The 21,348-nt window shown below is 42.3% G+C and overlaps 1 protein-coding gene across 2 annotated transcripts; it reads right to left on the minus strand.

Moving 5' to 3' along the window:
* Positions 1-3,229: 3,229 nt before the first annotated feature.
* hemk2 (HemK methyltransferase 2, ETF1 glutamine and histone H4 lysine) lies at positions 3,230-21,259 on the minus strand. Of its 2 annotated transcripts, none has more exons than XM_080203233.1 (7): positions 21,188-21,259; positions 18,048-18,179; positions 13,821-13,907; positions 13,054-13,144; positions 11,511-11,594; positions 9,444-9,585; positions 3,230-5,198 (listed from the first exon to the last, which is right to left on the minus strand). In XM_080203233.1, the coding sequence occupies exons 2-7, from the start codon at positions 18,173-18,175 to the stop codon at positions 5,092-5,094; spliced, it is 639 nt and encodes a 212-aa protein (XP_080059359.1). In that variant the 5' UTR covers positions 18,176-18,179; positions 21,188-21,259; the 3' UTR covers positions 3,230-5,091. The 2 variants fall into 2 exon arrangements, with proteins under 2 accessions (XP_080059359.1, XP_080059358.1); XM_080203232.1 differs by having other exon boundaries at positions 11,511-11,597.
* Between the last annotated feature and the right edge of the window lie 89 nt (positions 21,260-21,348).

Raw genomic sequence — 21,348 nt, forward strand, 5'->3', positions numbered from 1 at the left:
CATCTTTGGACTATGGGAGCAAACCAGAGCACCTGGAGGAAACCCACGCAAACACGGGAAAAATATGCAAACTCTACACAGTAACCCAAGCTAGGAATCAAACCCAGGTGCCTGGCACTGTGAGGCAGCAGTGCTAATCACTGTGTCACTGTGCTGCCCACGTGATCAGCCTGAAGGGCATAGAGAGATGCTGGAAGTTTCAAAAGAGATGGTGGTATGAAGAAAATTAAAAATGAGGATGAGGAGTTTGAATGAAATGCAATGGGAATCACTGTAGGTCAGCTACATGACTAAGACCCATTATTCCTGCTATAATTTTCCTGCTTCTTCGCAATTCTCTTTCCACAACCAATATACTTCTTATAAGGAGCCCAGAACTGTACGCACACTCCCAGTGACTAATGTTTTGTACAAATTCAATATAACTTCCTTGTTTTTATATTCAATGCTCCAACATGGTATCCCGTTTAGAAAAAAAAATTGTGGATTCTGAAATAAAAATGGTAAATGCTGGAAATGTTCAGCAGGATGGCAGCATCTGTGGACAGGAAAAGACTGATGATCTTTCATCTGATGAAAAGGTCAAGCATTCCTAGCTGCTGCCGATTCTCACAGAACCCATTTCAGAAAATGATCATGGAAAAAAAGATTGTTTTCACTTCAACCAGAAGCACATTTGTTTCTGCAATGGTCAAAACTAATTCTTCATTACTTTATTTTACAGTTTCTAAATCCACCTTCCTGTCAACTGTATTTTAAAATAACCCCGTCTGGTCATTTAATCACATTGTTGATTTTGGAGCTTACTGGATCAAAACTGGCTTGCTGGATTATGAGAGGCACAAATAAAGTTTATTTATTTATTAGTCACAAGTAAGGCATACATTAACACTGCAATGAAGTTACTGTGAAATTCCCCAAGTCAATGTCCATTGTGGAGTGTGGGAGGAAACTGGAACACCCAGAGGAAACTCACGCAGACACAGGAGAGAGTGTGGAAACTCCACACAGACAGTGACCCAAGCCGGGATTCGAACCTGGGTCCCTGGCACTGTGAAGCAGCAGTACTAACCACTGTGCCACGTGCTGCCCTGGCTGGAGAGTCAGAGGCTTTCTTCCCAAGATCAGCTTATAAGAGGGCACAGGTTTAAGGTGAGAGGTGGTAAGTTCGGGGGAGCGTGCAGGGTAAGTTTATCACAGAGGGTAGTGGGTGCCTGGAATGCACTGCCATTGGAAGTGGTAGAAGGAGGCATGTTAGCAACGTTCAAGGAATATCTTGATAGACACGTGAATGGGAGGCGAACAGAGGGATAGAAACCGCATATTGGCGCAGGCTTGGTGGGCCGAACGACCTTTTCCTGTGCTGTACTGTTTAAAATTGTCTGTGCCATGGCAATAGCAATTATACTTCAAATGAACTTGACTGGCTTTGGAATGTCCCAAGGCTGTGAAAGGCGCTATATAAATTCACTTCTTTCTTTCTAGGATTCAATTTGATTTCTACTCAAAGACGAGGCTGTGAGTAAAGAAAAACTCAGCATGATCCCTTACAGCTGCAAATAGCTGATTTACCAACTCCATAGAAAGAAAATGTACTTATTTGCGATTGTGTTAACGATTACAAATTCTCACACACTGCAGCTACTTTAAGCTGCTAGGAACTTTGAGCTACTTGACACACTTCGCCACCTAAAGTTTACAGAGAAGTTATTCTTGTCAAAGAAGGCAGCTGAAACTACACTAGCCCCCTCTACTGGAGTACTGAAAATAAAACCAATAACACTTTAATGTATATTCTTTGAAGACATTTCAAAAGGACCTACATTTCTTATGTCTCAGTAGTCTCTGTAATCAGTATTGAGTCTCAGGCGTTAGTGGCTGGCTGGCAGGTTCACTACAGGCAAGATGTACTCAAGATAATGAAGCTATATTAAATCAGATTTGCAAGATCTGCTGTTTCATTGAAGGATCGTACCTAGACTAACAAGGTGGTATCTTTGCAGCATTATATTCCTGGACTACATATCTCTGATCAAGGTACAATCATTTGATTTGCACTAACAAAAACAAGTCATGATGTGGAGATGCTGGCGTTGAACTGGGGTAAACACAGTAAGAAGTCTGACAACACCAGGTTTAAGTCCAACCAATTTATTTGATAGTAAACTCACAAGCTTTCAGGGTTTCCCCCTTCGTCAGGTGAATGGAGAGTTCTGGCCTCAGACAGAGCATATAACAGCACACACAGTTTACAGATTACTGATTATAGTGCGAGTTTTTACAACTAACCTGCTATTCAAGTCTTAAAGATGCCGACAATGTGAGTGGAAAGAGCATTAGGCATAGGTTAAAGAGATGTGTATTGTCTTCGGACAGTACGGTAAGTGAGGTTTTGCAAATCCAGGCAAGTCATGGGGGTTACAGATAGTGCGACACAAACCCAAAATCCCAGTTGAGACCATCCTCATGCGTGCGGAACTTGGCTATCCATCTGCTCAGCGACTCTGCACTGTCGTGAAGGCGCCTTGGAGAATGCTTACCTGAAGGTCAGAGGCCGAATGCCCGTGAGCGCTGAAGTGTTTGCCAACAGGAAGGGAACAGTCTTGCCTGGTGATTATTGAGCGATGTTCATTCACCCGTTGTCATAGCATCTGCATGGTCTCCCCAATGTATCATGCTTCATGTCCGAAGCTGGTACACTGGGGAGACATGCAGACGCCACGACAACGAAGGAATGAACATCACTCAACAATCGCCAGGCAAGACTGTTCCCTTCCTGTTGGCGAACACTTCAGTGGTCACGGGCATTCAGCCTCTGACCTTCGGGTAAGTGTTCTCCGAGGTGGCCTTCACGACACATGACAGCGCAGAGTCGCTGAGCAGAGACTGATAGCCAAGTTCCGCATACATGTGGATGGTCTCAATCGGGATCTTGGGTTCGTGTCACACTATCTGTAACCCCCATGACTTGCCTGGATTTGCAAAACCTCACTTACTGTACTGTCTGGAGACAATACACATCTCTTTGAGCTATGCCTAATGCTCTTTCCACTCACATTGTCGGCATCTTTAAGACTTGAACAGCAGGTTAGTTGTAAAGACCCGCATTCTAATCAGTAATCTGTAAACTGTGTGTGCTGTTATATGCTCTGAATGAGGCCAGAACTCTCCATTCACCTGACGAAGGGGCAAACCCCGAAAGCTTGTGAGTTTACTATCAAATAAATTGGCTGGACTTAAACCTGGTGTTGTCAGACTTCTTACTAACGAAAACAATCCAAGCTTATCCAACTTTAAATGTTCCATACTTGACAGCATCCTCATGAATCTCCTCTGCACCCCCTCCAGTGCAATGCAATGTGATCTACTATTATATGTGGTACCAATGTGGCTCCTAAGTTCTGCTCATGATGCATACTGAGAGAGCTAGCAGAGGGTGGAAAAGCCAGGGGTGGTGGATAGGTTGGCAGGGCAATAAGGGGTCATAGGTTGATATGAGTTGGCATGGGGAATGTAAGGGGCAATTGGTGATTAATTTATTATTTTCGTGATGAACATTTTATATTCAATTTGAATGATGAATTTAATTCGAGAAGTTGGTTGTAAAATCTTAATCATGTTGATAGGAATTCATGTTTATGTACAATCTGATGTGTCATTTTTTAGGATTATGCATATGTATTACATTAGAAGGTGGGAGTTATCTTCCACAATGACAAGTTTGATGTAAGGGATTTAAAGCATTTCATCGGGCAGAGAAGTGGAGTGAGAACCATGCTGTCTTCCCACTCCTCCCCAACTAAGTTGGTGGCACAAGGGCTCCTGGACAGCGTTCCCACTTTGGCATTAATGAGGCTCACTAGTTAATGCCCACTTATGGGTTTCACCCAGCTGCTATGGGTATTCACAGAGCAGTGGGTGGGAGAATTGCCCTGCAGGAAACTCAGAGCGGGGGTCCAGTGGAGTCAGAGGGGAAGGCACACATTCAAAGTCACTCAGCCAAGGGACCCGACCTGTTGGCAGCCACTCCATTGCCTATGCTGCTGACTCCTTTCCACCCTCACAGCCCCACTCCACATCCCCTTCCCACTACTGCTCACCTAGCCTTCTGAATTCAGTGGAAACTTGGGCTTTGCTGCTCTCTTGTCCTCCCCCGCCCTGCCAAACACATCCCTGTTGAATCTTGGGTTGCACTAGGACCATATAGCAACCCTCGGGCTGCTAGGCTAGGGCACCAGCAACCCTCTTCCCTGCTAGGAACTTTCTTTCAGGGCACAGGCTAAGTGACTCGGTGGCGGTAGACCTCTTTGTGGCACTGGGCTGACTGCAGCACTGAAAAATACAAAGAAAGCAATCTCCCAGTTGCTGCCCAAGAAATACATGACATAATAACTTCCAAGCAAGGCAAGGAACAGGATGAGGGATGAAGGGTGGGATTGTCCAGTCGCGTTCGCCCCAAGACCGGAAAATCCTGCCTTAGGTCAACGGATCTTTGCATGGTCCATTCCTGCCTGATATGATTCCTGTGTTGAGGAGGGATGGGGAAATTTTGCCCAAAGTGTCAGTTTTGTTCAATTTTGCCCATGGAGATGGCGAGCTGCTGGGCTTGTTTTGTTTTTGTAACAGATCTCAGATTTTCTGAAGTTGTCTGTCAAACATCACAACGTTAAACCTCAGCATATAGTCTGTTTGCATCTTTTTGTTCTCCTTTACTGTTCTGAGCATGAACCATATCGAATGGTATCCTGTAAAATGGTGAGCTCAGGTGGTTTTTAAATATTTCACATATTATTTTGACTTATGCAATCTTCTGTATAAAATAATTAACTCTTCATCTTTCAAAAACTGTCAGAAATTCTTCTCCGTGACCAGACTCTTTCAGTGACCATTTATAATGCAGAACTATCTCCTCAGTTCTCCGCAGAATATGTTCCAGGCTTTCCACGGTACTTTCAAGTGGATTACATCAATCCAAAACTGCCAATTCAATTTTCCAGTTATAAAGAAAGCAGTGTGTAGGGCTGCCTCTCGTTTCTGGGATCACAGTTTTTAAAGATGCTGCTTAACATGGAGGGAACAGGAAGCCAACAATCACGCTTTCCAAAACTTGAGCACTGAAAGATGTTCTCTCCCTGCTTGCCTTGAAATAAGCACGGTCCCTTTTAAACTAGAGCTCTTCAGTGACTGTATTATCTCCTCTGTAATGGAACACAATGTTTTTAGTATAAAAAAAGCACTTCTGCTGCATAAATTAAATAATTTGCATTCGAAAGTGAGAAACATTGAACTGCATTTTTCTGAAACGTTTTTCATATGTCACGAAAAGAAATGTAGCCATTCAGATATAACAGCAAATTGGAAAAGCTTTCCATTAAAAACTCAATTTCTTTACTATTTCCATCACTTAATTCTTCCACAATTATAAATGGTTATTTATATTGTGAGTAATTAAAGATGATGTCAACATTTTTCCACAGTACATATTAATTCCAATGAACTGGGCTGAAGCTGAAACTAAGTTAAGAAATTAAGCTATGAAGCTTAAAAAGTATAACTATCAGCACCCATTTTAAGTGTCAAATATGTGCATTCCCGATGCCACAGCTATTAAAGGAGTAACTGAGCCACACAAGTTAATAAGTTTCCTAGTTTTCTGCCAAGTTAACTGATCTGTAGGGCCAGAAAACTAATATTTAAAATTCCTTTCCATCAATACAACAGCAGTGAAGCAAGAATACCATCCATCTTTATCATAAACTTCATTCCAGCTAATAAAGAAATTTCATAGAATCATAGAATCCCTACTGTGTCGTACACAGCCTCAGCACATTCCTGCTGTTGTATTCTAGCATTGCATTTGCCTTCCTAACTGCTGACTGAGCCTGCACATCAACTGTAAGAGAATCTTGAACAATGACTCCCAAGTTCCTTTGTGTTTCTGATTTCCTAAGCATTTCCCCATTAAGAAAATAGTCAATGCCTCCATTCCTCCTTCCAAAGTGCATAACCTCACACTTCTCCACACTGTATTCCATCTGCCAGTTCTTTGCCCACTCTCTGAAACCGTCCAAGTCCTTCTGCAGCCCCCTGCTTCCTCAATACTACTGTCCCTCTACATATCTTTGTATCATCTGCAAACTTAGTAACAGTGCCTTCAGTTCCTTCTTCCAAATCGTTAATGTATATTGTGAAAAGTTGTGATCCCAGCACCGACCCCTGAGACACACTGCTAGTCAATGGCTACCATCCTGAAAAAAACTGCTTTATCCCCACTCTCTGCCTTCTGTCAGTCAACCAATCCTCTACCATGTCAGGATCTTACCCTTAACATCATGGGCTCTTAGTTTATTTAATAGTCTCCTATATGGTGCCTTGTCTAAGGCCTTTTGGAAATCTAAATATATCACGTCACTGATTCTCCTTAATCTAACTTCCTTGCTATTTCCTCAAAGAACTCTAACAGATTTGTCAGACATGACCTCCCCTTGACAAAGCCGCGCTGACTTCTATTTTATCATGCACTTCCAAGTACTCCGCGATCTCAGCTTTAATAATAGACTCTAAAATCTTGCCAATGACTGAAGTCAGGCTAACCAGCCTATAACTTCCCATCTGCTGCCTCCCTCCCTTCTTAAACAGCAGTGTTTCATTAGCTACTTTCCAGTTCTCTGGGACCCTCCCCTGCCTCCAGTGATTCCTGAAAGATCACCACTAGTGCCTCCACAATTTCCTCATTTATCTCTTTTAGAACCCTGGTGTGTATCCGGTCCAGGCGATTTATCCACCTTCAGACCTTTCAGTTTTTCCCAGAGCCTTCTCTTAGTGATGGCAATACACTTACCTGTGCCCCCTGATTCTCCTTGAGCTCTGGCATTCCACTGGTGTCTTCCATCATGAAGATTGATGCAAAGTAATTATTCAGTTCCTCTGCTATTTCTTTGTTTCCTATTATTACTTTTCCAGCCTCATTTTCCAGAGGTCCAATGTATATTTTTGCCTCTCTCTTATCTTTTATATATTGAAAAAAGCTCCTCCTATCTTCTTTTGTATTACTAGATAACTTATACTCATATTTCATCTTCTCTCCCTTATTGCTTTTTTAGTTGTCCTCTGCTTGTTTTTAAAGGCTTCCCAATCGTCTGGCTTCCCACAAATCCTCACCACTTTGCACGCTTTCTTTTTTGTTTTTATGCTGTCCTTGACTTCCCTCATCAGCCATGGATGCCGTGTCTTCCCCTTAGCGTGCTTCCTCCTCCTTGGTATGAATTTCTGTTGTGCCTCCCAAATAAATGCCAAAAACTCCTGCATTGCTATTCCATTGTCTTCCCTGCTAGGCTCCCTTTCCAATCAACTCTGACCAGCAACTCCCTCATGTCTTTGTAGTTACCTTTATTAAACCTTTATTACCCTTATTACACCTTTGTAGTTACCTTTATTAAACGGTACTATTAATACCGTTACATCCGATTCCAGCTTCTCCCCCTCAATCTGCAGGGTAAGTTCTTTCACATTGTGGTCACTGCTCCCGAAGGACTCCTTCACCTTAAGTTCCCTATTCAAGTCTGCCTCATTACACATCACCAAATCCAGGATTCCCTAGTAGGCTCTGTCACAAGCTGCTCCACAAAACTATCTCTCAGACATTCCACAAAATCCCTTTCTTGGGATCCACTCTCTACCTGATTTTCCCTAGTCCACTTGCATACTGAAATTCCCCACGATTACTGTAATATTGCCTTTTTTATCTCCTTTTTTATTTTCTGTCCCATATCCTGACTACTGCTAGGAGGCCTGTACGTAACTCCCAACAGGGTCTTTTTACCTTTGCAATTCCTCAACTCTACCCACAGACATTCTATGCCTTCTGATCCTATGTCACTTCCTGCTATCAATTTAACTTCATTCCTTACTAACAATGCAACCCTGCCCCCTTTGACCATCTGCCTGTCCTTTCGAGAGGATACATATCCTTGGATACTTAGAACCAAGACCTGATCCCCTTGCAGCCATGTCTCACAAAGACACAGCTGCCAACTTCTATACTCTCCATTCTATTACATATTTACACTGCTAGTCCCCCTGACACTATGGGACAATTTAGCATGGCCAATCAACCTAACCCGCACATCTTTGGAGAGTGGGGCCAAACCAGAGCATTTGGAGGAAACCCACGAAGGCACGGGGAGAATGTGCAAACTCCACCCAAGGCCCAAGTTGAATCTGGGTCCCTGGCGCAGTGAGGCAGCAGCGCTAACCACTGTGCTACCATGAAATTATGAAGCGAAAAGGGCCAGATTTGGGAGTTCATTCCCAAACCACAAATAATTAAAGCAAAAGACTCAAAAAGTAAACTTTTGGAATGGAAGTTTTATAGGAAAAATAAACATCTGGGCTCACTAGCTCAGCTACTGAAATACTGCAGCATGACGGAAGCATGAAATTATTGTGTATCCTCCACTTACACTATTCCCAGTACTGACCCACCTTTCCGTTTTCAGCTGCAGTGCTTGAAGAAAGCTTCCACTGAGGAAGGAGAAGAATAACTGAGAGGCACCTAATGCATATCTGCTGATTGTTAAATCTTGATTAGCTAAAGCAGAAACCTGGGTGTTGTCAGCTCAGAAGTTTTCTCAAAAAACAGGGGTGTATGACCAGATCAGAATAAGTATTTGAACACTCCAAATAAACTTAAGATTCCTATAGTTTCAACACCCATTCTATTGATTACATGAAAGTATTTTGTTTCAGGGGAGTGTTAGTGCTACATTTTAAATAACTAGCTTGGAGATGTGGTTGACTCTCAAAAAGAAATGGACTCTGAAATGGCCTCGTGAGCTATTCAGTTTGAAGGCAATAAATGCTGACCCAGCCAGCCACATCCCATGAATGCATAAAAAAATACATTGGACCCAATGAGAGGAAGCTAAACCCACTGACAGTATCTTAACTGATTTAGCTAGCTCAATCTGCAACTCCTCCTGGCCAACTCCCTGTTGTGGTTTCAGTATACACCATCATAAACACAAGCAAACAAGAAAGAATACACCACAAACCACAATAAATATGAATCTTTTCCATCCCCTTCTTTAGAACCTCACATTGCAGTAAACATAATTTTCTACTCAAGGTGACAGGCAGATCATTAATCTTCATCTGATCACTAGTAACTTGCTGAGAATTCTCTAGAGATATTCTTTTTAGTTTCCTTTCTCTCCACTAGATTTCCCCCATCACAGCCCATGACATCTACCTGCTTTCTATTCACTAATATTTGAAAACTACTGTTCAAGAACAAAAAAAAAGCATACATCCACACTCCATTCTGTTGAAAACAGAACAGTAAAGATGACACTATCAATAGATCTAATGTGCTGGGAACCTGTCCTCACTTTTGCTTTACACAACTACTTGGCTATCACCAACTTGGAATCATATTGTCTCACCTGGATTATTGTCTTGAACTGCAACCAGATAAAATAATCCCTGACTGGACAAGAGGGCTGAGATCTGAGGAAATAGCCGATCCATGACTTCCCGACCTCTTTCACCACCAGCCCAAGATGCCTCTATGCCATGGCTGCCTACCTGAGAGAAAAATGTAACACAATTCAGCATCGAGTGTTAGAAGTGACATGGTGGCACCGCTGCCTCACAGTGCCAGGGACCTGGGTTTGATTCCCAGCTTAGGTCACGCTGTGCAGAGTCTGCATGTTCTCCCCATGTCTACATGGGTGTCCTCCAAGTGCTCCAGTTTCCTCCCACAATCTGAAAGATATGCTTGGCCATGCTAAATTCTCATTTAGTGTACCCGAACAGGTGCCGGAGTGTGGCGACTAGGGGATTTTCACAGTATCTTCATTGCAGTCTTAATGTAAGCCTACTTGTGACACCAATACATACTTTGACAACTAAACTGAAATGTATTAAGTGCTCTTGTATCTTTGCTGGATAGTGGAAACATGAAAGTTATCATGGCTTTGGTGACCCCAGATAATTATCAAGGAAGGATACAGATACCAAAAGGAAGTACTTATAACAAAAATATTCAAGCCAGATAGAGGACCAAGTGTGTCCCAATCTTTTAAAACCAGCAGCGTTGCATGATAAATCCCCAAAAGATATTTTGAAAGACCTCAAATGGTGGTATCTGCTCTTAGGTTGTTACAGATATTTTCAATTCTACTGTGTCTGCACCAATGGGAGCATGGTTGGAGGACGCACGTCCTTTCTCATGGCCTCCTGTGAATAATATTCTCTTATACCATTGTTGCATCAAGATCAACATTCAGGAGCAGTAAAAATACTGGTTGGGATTCACCACTGGCGGGAATCCTGATGGCCCACTGAATCGAGCACTGGGGCGAAATCAGGATTTCTGCTAGGCAGCAAACCCCTCACAATTCATCCGGACCGCCGGCCCTGATCAGGTTCCCACCCCGATAATTATGCAAAGCCCCCTTTTTTAATGTAATCATCAGCTTTGACGGGGCTAAGGAGGGGTGGGGCAGGGACGATTTTCATGGGGGTGGTGGAGAGATGGACTGAGGGAATATGGGGGGGGCTACACAGAGACAGACACATTGTTCAAGTAATACTGAAGATCAAACATAGTTTAATTTGCATTATCATAGAATCCCTACAGTGTAGAAGGCTGTTCGTCCCATTGAGTCTGCACTGAGCACCCCACCTAGGCCCAACCCCATGCCCTATCCTATGAGGAGAGGCTGAATAAACTAGGCTTGTACTCGCTAGAGTTTAGAAGAATGAGGGGAGATCTCATTGAGACGTATAAGATGATGAATGGGATGGATAGGATAGAGGTGGAGAGACTCTTCCCGCTCAAAAAAGACAGTAGGACTAGGGGGCACAGCCTCAAGATAAAGGGGAGGCGGTTTAGAACGGAGTTGAGGAGGAACTTCTTCACTCAAAGGGTGGTGAATCTCTGGAATTCTCTGCCCGTTGAAGTGGTGGAGGCTGCCTCGCTAAATATTTTTAAGAAGCGGGTTGATGGGTTTTTGATAAGAGAGGGGATTAAGGGTTATGGGGAGAGGGCGGGAAAGTGGAACTGAGCCACAACAGATCAGCCATGATCTTATTGAATGGCGGGGCAGGCTCGAAGGGCTAGATGGCCTACTCCTGCTCCTATTTCTTATGTTCTTATGTTCTTATAACCCAACACATTTATCCTGCTAAGCTCCCTAGCCTACATATCTTGAGATACTGAGGTGCAATTTAGCATGGCCAATCAATCTAACCTGCACATATTTGGACTGCAGGAGGAAACCAGAGCACCTGGTGGACACCCACTTAACTGAGAATTTTTCTCAGATTAGAACTTGTTTCTGAATACTTCTGGAAATTGAGTACTTCAAATCTTTTGAGCAACTGATTATCGTTATTGTACGCTAACAGCAGCATAGCTTGGGTACTGGAACAACCACTCACAAAAAAGTCAGTCTGCATTTAGAAAGCTAAATTGTTAAATTTATATTCAACAAACATATACTTACTTCTTCTGAGGGAGTCACCACATAGGGTGGGTTAAATATTAACACATCAACTTGGTTTTGCAATCGTGGCAATAATCCTGCAACCTGCTTATAAGAAAATAAAAAAAAAGGAATTCAGTTAATTTCAGGAAAAGTTTGTACAAGGAACAGAAACAAATCACTGGGTCACCTTTTCAATTTGTTCCTTGATTTGGCAATTAAAGTCATTGCCATGGGTTTTCAATCCAATCTCAATTGGAATGCATCTCTGTTCAGGATGGAACTTTTACTCAATCCAGAGATGCTCCCTGTTTTCAAATACAATTTGGTTCTCAAGGACACTTACATGCAAAAGGTAGACTTCCCATACTCACGCCAGGCCTTGAAGCATCAGGACTCACTCCAGCAGAAGCAGAAGATGGCGGCAAGCAGCACGTCAAAAAAGTCTTGAGGGAGTTGTTTATTTCCCTGATGGAGCCCTATGCAGAACTTTGACTGAGAATGCTAACGTAGCTCCCCCCTCTATCAACTACTCAATGGACGGTGGCACAGTGGTTAGCACTGCTGCCTCAGAGTGCCAGGGACTAGGGTTTGATTCCCAGCTTGGGTCACTGTCTGTGTGGAGTTTGCACGTTCTCCCTGTGTCTGTGTGGATTTACTCCAGTTTCCTCCCACAGTCTGAAAAACATGCTGGTTAGGTGCATTGACCCGAACAGGCACCGGAGTGTGGCGACTAGAGGAATTTCACAGTTACTTCATTGCAGCGTTAATGTAAGCCTTACTTATGACTTATAAATAAACTTTAACTATGTTCAAAAAGCAAAAGTACAATATGGGGGAATATAGCATATTCCATTCGTTTTAACAGTGCTCCCACTAATGCCTACCCACTAATGCGTAACGGACAATTTCCCTCCACTGATCACTGGTTAGGGTGATTTGGTAGCTTAGGGTGGTTTGGTTTGGAGAAAGAGACGAAAAGATCAAACATTACCTCTTCAAGGTCTCCTCAGAATATAGGAAACCTACCCTTATTTTCTGAAGAGGCCAACAGTACCCTTTGCCCTAACATCAGCATAATTCTCCCTCGCACTTTCTCTACACTGCTGCATGAAAGCAGTTAATCTTCTATGCAACTCTCTATTAACCTGTAGCCAAAAATCAGGAAGTTAACAATGAGTGTGCACAAACTAATGAGGCCAATGCACTGCACCACAAAAAGTATCAGAAAGATTTATTCCATATGTATTCTATCTTGTTAATGTCAATTATGTTACCAAACAAGAAAAAGAAGTTGGAAAAGAGAGGGAGAAAATAAAACCTTATATTCAAAGCCCATTATAATTTCTCACAAATCTCAACATTTGATGAATTTCTCTGATTGCAGCAACTGCTTAGTAGGTAATTGCATCAGCAACGTTGCCATTGATATCTCTATAGGAGTGGGGGTAATGACGAGCTAACAGTACGACAAAAAAATGTTACTGATGAACAGCACTGAACAGTCACAGAATTACAATGTTTGAAAAGGATATTTTTAGGCGATCTGGAACTCATGACTCACCAAGTCAGTAATGATTGGCTGGAGGTTCACTCCATTAGATCTTGCACTTTCCACTGAGCAAGCAGCAGCCAAAGGATTAATATCTGTACAGCTATAAATGAACAACACAGAATAAAGACACATATCATTTATTTTATTTATTGGTGTCACAAGTGGGCTTACATTAACACTGCAGAGAAGTTACTGTGAAAATTCCCTACTTGCCACACTCCGGCATCTGTTTGGGTACACCGAGAGAGAATTTAGCATGGCCAATGTACCTAATCGGCACATCTTTTGGACTGTGGGAGGAAATCCACGCAGACATGGGGAGAATGTGCAGACTCCACACAGACAGTGACCCAAGACAGGAATCGAACCCTAGTCCCTGGCGCTCTGAGGTAGCAGTGCTAACTGCTGTGCCAACGGTTCAAATCTCACCATTTTCCATCACTTCTGCTGCCAAATGTCTTAGTGGCTAAGACTTTGAGTAGCAGATTTTTGTCTCTTCACAAACCCAATTAAAATTTATAAGAAGCTGTTGAACAGGATACCAAACTGAATGATAATGCCCCTCAATAATCAGCCAATACTCTCTACATTTTGTGGAAGGACAAACCTCCAAACCTCAATTCTCCATTCAACAATTCATCTCCACAACAGCCTTTTTTATCATATATAAAAATTGATCCCTTTCTGAGTTTGTTTTAATTGTAGAGACAGATTTTTTTTTGACATTAACCTATTCATCATTCCACAACAAATAATCTACCAGATTACCAACTTACAGATAAAATGATCCGGGCCCAACAATTGAAGCGAGGAAAACAGAAACAACGCCAGATCCTGCTCCAACCTCAAGGCAGATCCTGGGACTGGAAAAATAACACGATTTTACATTCTTCTACAGGAATTAGCAGAATTTGCATTTTTCATATATAGGATCATTGAATCCCTACAGTGCTGAAAGAGGCCATTCGCCCCATCGAGTCTGCACTGACCACAATCCTATCCAGGCCCTACCCCCATTTATTTACCCTGCTAATCCCCTGACACTAGGGTCGATTTAGCATAGCCATCAACCTAACCCGCAAATCTTTGGACTGTGGGAGGAAACCAGAGCACCCGAAGGAAACCTATTTAGACACAGGGAGAAAGTGCAAACTCCGCACAGTCACCTCTGGCTGGAATTTAACCTGGGTCCCTGGCGCTGTGCCACCGTGCTGCCTCAAATGGCATGGCTTGTTTACAAAATTAAATTAAATTATATATAACTGCCCCGATACTAAAAAATATTTCAACTGGTTAGTAAATAGTTGACTGATAAAAATGCAGAACTGGGTATTTGTCAAAATTACATATCCAATTGTCACAGAACCCTCTAAATGCTAAAACGTTACAGCATGATTTGATCAGTTGTAAATGTTATTCACTGACAAAACAATATTGTGCATTTCTTTTGATTTATTATTGTCACATGTATTAGCATAAAGTGAAAAGTATTGTTTCTTGCACACTATACAGAGAAAACATACTGTTTATAAACAAGTAAACAAAATAGTGCAGAATGTAATGTTACAGCTAAGGTGCAGAGAAAGATCAATTTAGTGCGAGGTAGGTCCATTCAAAAGTCTGATGGCAGCAGGAAAGAAGCTGTTCTTGAGTCAGTTGGTACATGTCTCCAGACTTTTGTATCTTTTTCCCAATGGAAGACAGAGGAAGAGAGAATGTCCGAGGTGATGGGGTCTTAATTATGCTGGCTGCTTTTCCAAGGCAGCAAGAACTGAAGACAGGGTCAATGGATGGGAGGCTGGTTTGTGTGATGGATCAGGCTACACTCATGATCTTTTGTAGTTTCTTGCGGTCTTGAACAGAGCAGGAGCTAAAACAAGTTGTGGTACAACCAGAAAGTCATCCCTGATATACAGTTTAGTCGGGGAGCTCTGCAAATTGTGGGTCTGGAGAAGGGTTCTCAGCCTTGCTCAATCAAATCCATTCTGATCACAACTGAATTAAATTTATTAAAATTCTGTGAGAAAGTATCATTCAATTAACAACTCTTTTATAATAACCTTTAAAATGTTGTTAAAATGTGTCTGGCCTGTTTTTTGTTTTAACATTATTGGAATTTGAGTAACAGCACTCTGCATTTTTGATTAAATTTAAAAAGGGTTCTTCTTGTTACTAAGGTGACCAACTCCCTATTTTAATTTGGACGTGAAAGTGACTGTTTGCTTGAGGAATCTGGCTGCCCCTCGACCATGAAGGTTTACCACAGGAAAAGACAGCATAAAGAGTTCATTTATTTGTCACAAGTAAGGATTAATTTAACACTGCAATAAAGTTTCTGTGACATTCCCCTAGTTGCCACAGTCCAGCGCCTGTTTGGATCAATGCACTTAACCAGCATATCTTTCAAACTGTGGTAGGAAACCGGAGCAGCTGGAGGAAACCCACATAGACACAGGGAGGACCTGCAAACTCTGCAAAGACAGTGACCCAAGCTGAGAATTGAACCCAGGTCCCTGACACTGTGAAGCAGCAGTGCTGATCATTGTGCTAATGTGCCACCCTCCTGCATCTTCACAGTACTGCAATTGGTTTTGCTTCATAATTTAGCGTAGTTTATTTATTAGCATCACAAGTAGGCTTGCGTTCACACTGCAATGAGGTTACTGTGAAAATCCCTTAGTCACTACACTCCAGCACCTGTTTGAGTATTCTGACGGAGAATTTAGCATGGCCAATGCACCTAACCAGCTAACGTCTTTCAGGAGGAAGCCCATGCAGGCACGGGGAGAACAAGCAGACTCGGCACAGACAGTGACTGGTCCCGGGTGCCCTGAGGCATGCACTGCTAACCATGGTGCTTCCATTGTGTGGTCATCTGGATTTGATGCCCTATCGGTAAGATAAAATAAAACATTTTCTATGATTCTTAGTTACAATAATCTCTTAATGGAAAGAAGCTGATAGTGGAAGACTTGTCATTCAGCTCAGGAATGGGAGGTCTGGTGCTGAGGCTGGGGCCAGGCAAGGTCAGGAGAAAAGGATGAACAGCGGGGATAAAATACCATGAAAGCAGAACACAGCATCAAGGCAGACCAATGAAGCAGTCTCTAAGCTGCTCAATTCATGTCACACAGCAAGATATACAATGTATCACATATGATTGGCCCCTAACACTTTGGACTTAAACAGTTGACCTAACACAGAGGAGATGTCGCCGGTGGTCCATCAAAATCAACTGAGATGGTTGAAAACATTTGGGCAGATGAAAAGTACACAATTTTAAAATGTATCAATGGATCTATTCAGATGAAAATATGTTGCTTTATATTCAAATAGATTAAACTCTTATCTTAGCCTCAGTTAACACATTACACTAAAGGGACACATACCAAGCTTATCACAATACATGAAGAATTATGCAATATAAAATTTCTCTGCTCCCTCACTTTTTTGTAAAGTTAAACTTTCCAATAGACTCCGCTCCCCACCTGCTTACCCTTGAATACTCCATGTATTTCTAATCTCTCTTCCATCTCCACCATACCTTCAGAATACACATTGTCCATGAAGCTCACCTGTGCTCTCTTGACTCCCATGCCCTGCTGGTTGACATTGTAAAAGATTCCCCTTCCTTAGATATTGTCCCCACAGTGCTTAGCATTGCTACCTCAGAGTGCCAGGGACCCAGGGGTTCAATTCCTCACTTGGGTCACAGTCTTTGTGGAGTCCATACGTTTGCCACGTGTCTGCATGGGTTCCAGTTTCCTCCCAAAGTCTGAAAGACGCGCTGGTTACATGCACTGGCCATGTAAATTCTCCCACAGTGTGCCCGAACAGGCAGAGCGTGGCGACTAGGGGATTTTCACAGAAACTTCATTGTAGTGTTAATGTATTTGATTTGATTTATTATTCAGATGTATTGGTATACATGTTTCTTGTGCGCTGTACAGACAAAGCATACCGTTCATAGAGAAGGAAACGAGAGAGTGTAGAATGCAGTGTTACAATCATAGCTAGGGTTAGACAAAGATCAACTTAATGCAAGATAGGTCCATTCAAAATCTGATGGCAGCATGGAAGAAGCTGTTCTTGAGTCAGTCGGTGCATGTCTTCAGACTTCAGTACATTTTTCCAGATGGAAGAAGGTGGAAGAGGGAATGTCCAGCATGCGTGGGGTCCTTAATTATGCTGGCTGCTTTTCCAAAGCAGCAGCAAATGTAGAAGAGTGAATGGGTAGCAGGCTTGTCTGAGTGATGAACTGGGCTTTGTTCATGACCCTTTGTAGTTTCATGCAGTCTTGGGTAGATGAGGAGCCATACTGAGCTGTGATACAACCAGAAAGAATACTTTCTATGGCGCATCGGTAGAAGTTGCTGAAAGTTGTAGCGGACATGCCAAATTTCCTTAGTCTTCTGAGAAAATAAATGCGATGGGCTTTCTCAACCATAGGTCAGTATGGAGAGAGCAGGATAGCTTGTTGGTGACCTGGACACCTAAAAACCTTGAAGCTTTTGACCATTTCTACTTCATCCCCATTGACGTGGACGGGGCATGTCCTTCACTACACTGAAGTCGATGATTATCTTTGTTTTGTTGACATTGAGGGAGAGTTTATCATCGCACCAGTTCACCAGATTCTCCATTTCTTTCCTGTACTTCGTCTCGTCACTGTTTGGGATCTGACCGACTAGGGTGATGTCACCAGCAAACTTGAAAATCAAGTTGGCGGGGAATTTGGCCACACAGTCATAGATGTATAAGGAGTGTAGTAAGGCCTTCCTTAAACTTTCTCATCAAGCTGTTAGTTTGTGCCTGTGTTAAGTAGTCTATACATGTACAAAACTGTCATTGTGCTTAGGAAAAGACAGCTGATTTCCCATGAGAAAAAGGTTATAAATAATTGATGTATCAAGACAAAACACAACACTATACTTGAAAAGTAGGCAGAAAATATAATGTTCTTGCATATTTCATGTTTTGTTATCCTTTAGCTAATGACATACCAGAGTTTCTTTATCTCATTCACATCCTTTTCTAAGGCATCCATTAATAGGAAGGTATCTTCTGCTGGATCATACACATCTGTGAATTCTCCATGGCCAACGTGGGAACTGATAGGTGTCGAAAACATCCTTCTATTTAAAAGAAAAGGAATAAATTACTCTCTTCTGCCTTGATACTTGTTCATGTCACAATCAGTTGTTTATTTCTGAAATTAATGTCTACACTGTTGAGCGTAGCATTGGATTCAGGACATATATATCTGGTGGAAATGTGGAAAACAAGCAACATCAAGTAATGTACTGAATCCATGCTTTCTTTAAAGGTATGTTCTGTACTATACAAGCAGGCAAAGTATCAAGGTTCCCATTTTTCAAAACATATGCACTAGAATATACTGATAGAGCACAAACATGTTAGAAAATCAAACCTTTGCCATATACTAATATAACAGTTATTATGCTTTACTCTGTTTATTATTGTCACAAGTAGGCTTACATTAACACTACAATGAAACTACTATGAAAATCCCCTAGTCACCTCACTAAGGCTTCTGTTTGGGTACACTGAGGGAGAATTTAGCACAGCCAATGCACCTAACCAGCATACCTTCGGCCTATAGGAGGAAACCAGAGCACCCGGAACAAACCCACGCAGGCATGGGGAGAACATTCAAACTCCACACTTACAGTGACCCAAGCCAGGAATCGGACCCAGGTCCTTGGCACTGCGGGACAGCAATGCATGCCACTGTATCAGTGTAATATAACAAAAGCCATTCCGGAGATCCAATTAGTTTTCTAATCATTTGATTCCTGGCTTGATTGCATCCCCAATCTCAACCAAACAAAAAATTATGAATTATTTCTCAATACTGGAGATTTGCCATGAGAGAGCTCCAGTCTGCATCACTGCTGAAGAATTGTCAATATTACTTGATGACAGTGGAAGTCCTGGATGAATAACTGATGGAAATACACACTCTGGGCCCTAGACTCATTTTAAAATAGATTTCAAATTTGATACCTCAATTTTGCCTGATGAACCCTTTCTGTTAAAATAGCAAAGGAAAGAATTTCACTTTAATCATTGCCGTAGTTGAATGCTGGTTTTTCACTGCATAATTTTAAAGCTTCAGATTTCTAAACACGTCTTACAAGCACCAGCAATACAAATCCTAATAATCAGCATATGTAAATTTTTAAATACAAGCAAATTACTATGAATGCTGGAATATGAAACCAAAAGAGAAAATGCTGGGAAATCTCAGCAGGACTGGCAGCATCTGTAAGGAGAGAAAAGAGCTGGCGTTTCGAGTCCAGATGACCCTTTATCAAAGCTGACAAAGCTTTGACAGGACATATATGCATTTACGGAATCAGCTCTTTTCTTTCCTCACAGATGCTGTCAGACCTGCTGAGACAGTCCAGCATTTTCTCTTTCGATGTCTAACTTTTTGTTGTGAAAAAAGTATCACTAATTTGTCAAAGCTAATAACTAGAGTAGAGTTTCTGGGGGTGATCAACATCAGCAGTAACAACAGGACAAAACTTGCCCAAGATTCCCTCGTTCTGATTCTCTCTGCACCCACTCCTTCATCCCACTACTGGCCATTGAGCTTTCTGCACAGCGGAACTTGCTCCATAAACCCTTCCACCTTCCTTTCCTTTTTTAAGAGATCCCCCAAACCCATCTTTAACCAAGTTTTTTGTCACCCTTCTTTGTAGCAGTATCAAGTTTTCTCATTACATCCGTGAAGAGACATTTTTCTCTAAGACTTTTTATAAATGCAAGTTGGTTTATGCCCAATTTCACAAATCAGAATATTTCATGATCCAATATGTAAAAACAAGTGCCTGTCAAGGAGGGGAGGGGATCAAAACAGACCAATACTCAGACTGTCAATTGTTTCATATCATGGCAGACACAGCCACATCAAAAGGTTACTTTGACTCTGTTGATAACTTCTTGGAGAGCCATAGAAATGCCAAATAAGAGCCAGAGAGATCCCTTCCTACTGCCTCAGAAAAACAGCCAGCACAATCAAGGACACCATGCAACCTGAACATCCTCGCCTCCATCTTCTTCCATTTGGAAAAAGACACAGAAGTCTGAGATCATATATCAACCAACTCAAGAAAAGCGTCTACCCTGCTGCCATCAAACTTTAGAATGGAGCTATCTTATGATAAGTTAATCTTTCTCTACATCCTAACTACGATTGTAACATCATATTCTGAACCCTCTCCTTTCCTTCTCCCCATGTACTCTATGAACAGTAAGCTTTCTCTGTGTAGCGAGCAAGAAACAATACTTTTCAGTGCATACCAAAACATGTGACAATAATAAATCAAATCAAATTAAATTGATCTTTTTCAACATTCTAACGGTAACTGTAACACTACATTCTGCACCCAATCCTTTTCCTTTTCGAACGCTATGAATGGTACGCTTTGTCCCCATAGTATAAAATAAATAATACTTTTCACCATATACCAATACACATAACAATAATAGATCAAAGCAGCAAAGATAAATAGATTTTTTGCAGTGCTGTTGAGCTCTGATCATTGGGTTTCAAATGAATATTTTTGTTTTGCTGGTAGTATATGATTTGTGCCCTCACAGTAATAAAACCATTTTGTGCAATGAGTGCAGGGTTGAGCAGCTTATGCTGTCTATGGCAGGGAGGGAGGGAATTGCTTCCCCCCTAGCCAGTCCTGAGCCATCAACAGCAGGAGGCTTCCTGAGTCAGACCCAGAAATGATAGCTGCTGTGCTGTCAGATTGGCACCAACTGTGGACAGGTAGGCAGCACAGTGTTAGCACTGCTGCCTCAGAGCACCAGGGACCTGGGTTTGATTGCCCCACTTGGGTCACTGTCTGTGTGGCGTCTGCATGTTCTCCTCACGTCCGCATGTGTTTCCTCCCAGTGCTCTGGTTTCCTCCTACAGTCTGAAAGACATACTCTTGAGGTGTATTGGCTATGCTAAATCTCCCCCTCAGTGTACCCGAACAGGATCCAGAGTGTGGCGATTAGGGGATTGTCACAGTGAATTAATTGCTGTAAATGTAAGCCTACTTGTGACACTAATAAATCCCCTTTAAACAAACACCGCAACAGCTAAAGCAGGCTCTGATACCTCAGCGATCCCGCTGCCGTGATCTCCAACTCGGGACCACAAACCCCTCCTCACGGTGGGGCCCAATCGGTCCGCCTGCTTCAGCTTCCGGCAGGAACCACACACAGGGGGAAACCTGTTCCTCACCCGGACTGTAAACGGAGACGGACACTTCCGCCGAC

The sequence above is a fragment of the Carcharhinus amblyrhynchos genome, chromosome 15 (genome assembly GCF_965287045.1).
Source record: "Carcharhinus amblyrhynchos chromosome 15, sCarAmb.v2.hapA, whole genome shotgun sequence".
In the NCBI taxonomy this organism is placed as follows: Eukaryota; Metazoa; Chordata; class Chondrichthyes; order Carcharhiniformes; family Carcharhinidae; genus Carcharhinus; species Carcharhinus amblyrhynchos.

Coding starts and splice junctions, on each gene's coding strand:
- hemk2 (XM_080203232.1), bottom strand. CDS start 18,175: ATGTTTTCGACACCTATCAGTTCCCACGTTGGCCATGGAGAATTCACA. Junction 11,598..13,053: donor AGCCAATCATTACTGACTTG/GTGAGTCATGAG, acceptor TTTTCTTATAAG/CAGGTTGCAGGATTATTGCC. Junction 5,199..9,443: donor AGTTCAAGACAATAATCCAG/GTGAGACAATAT, acceptor GTTCCATTACAG/AGGAGATAATACAGTCACTG.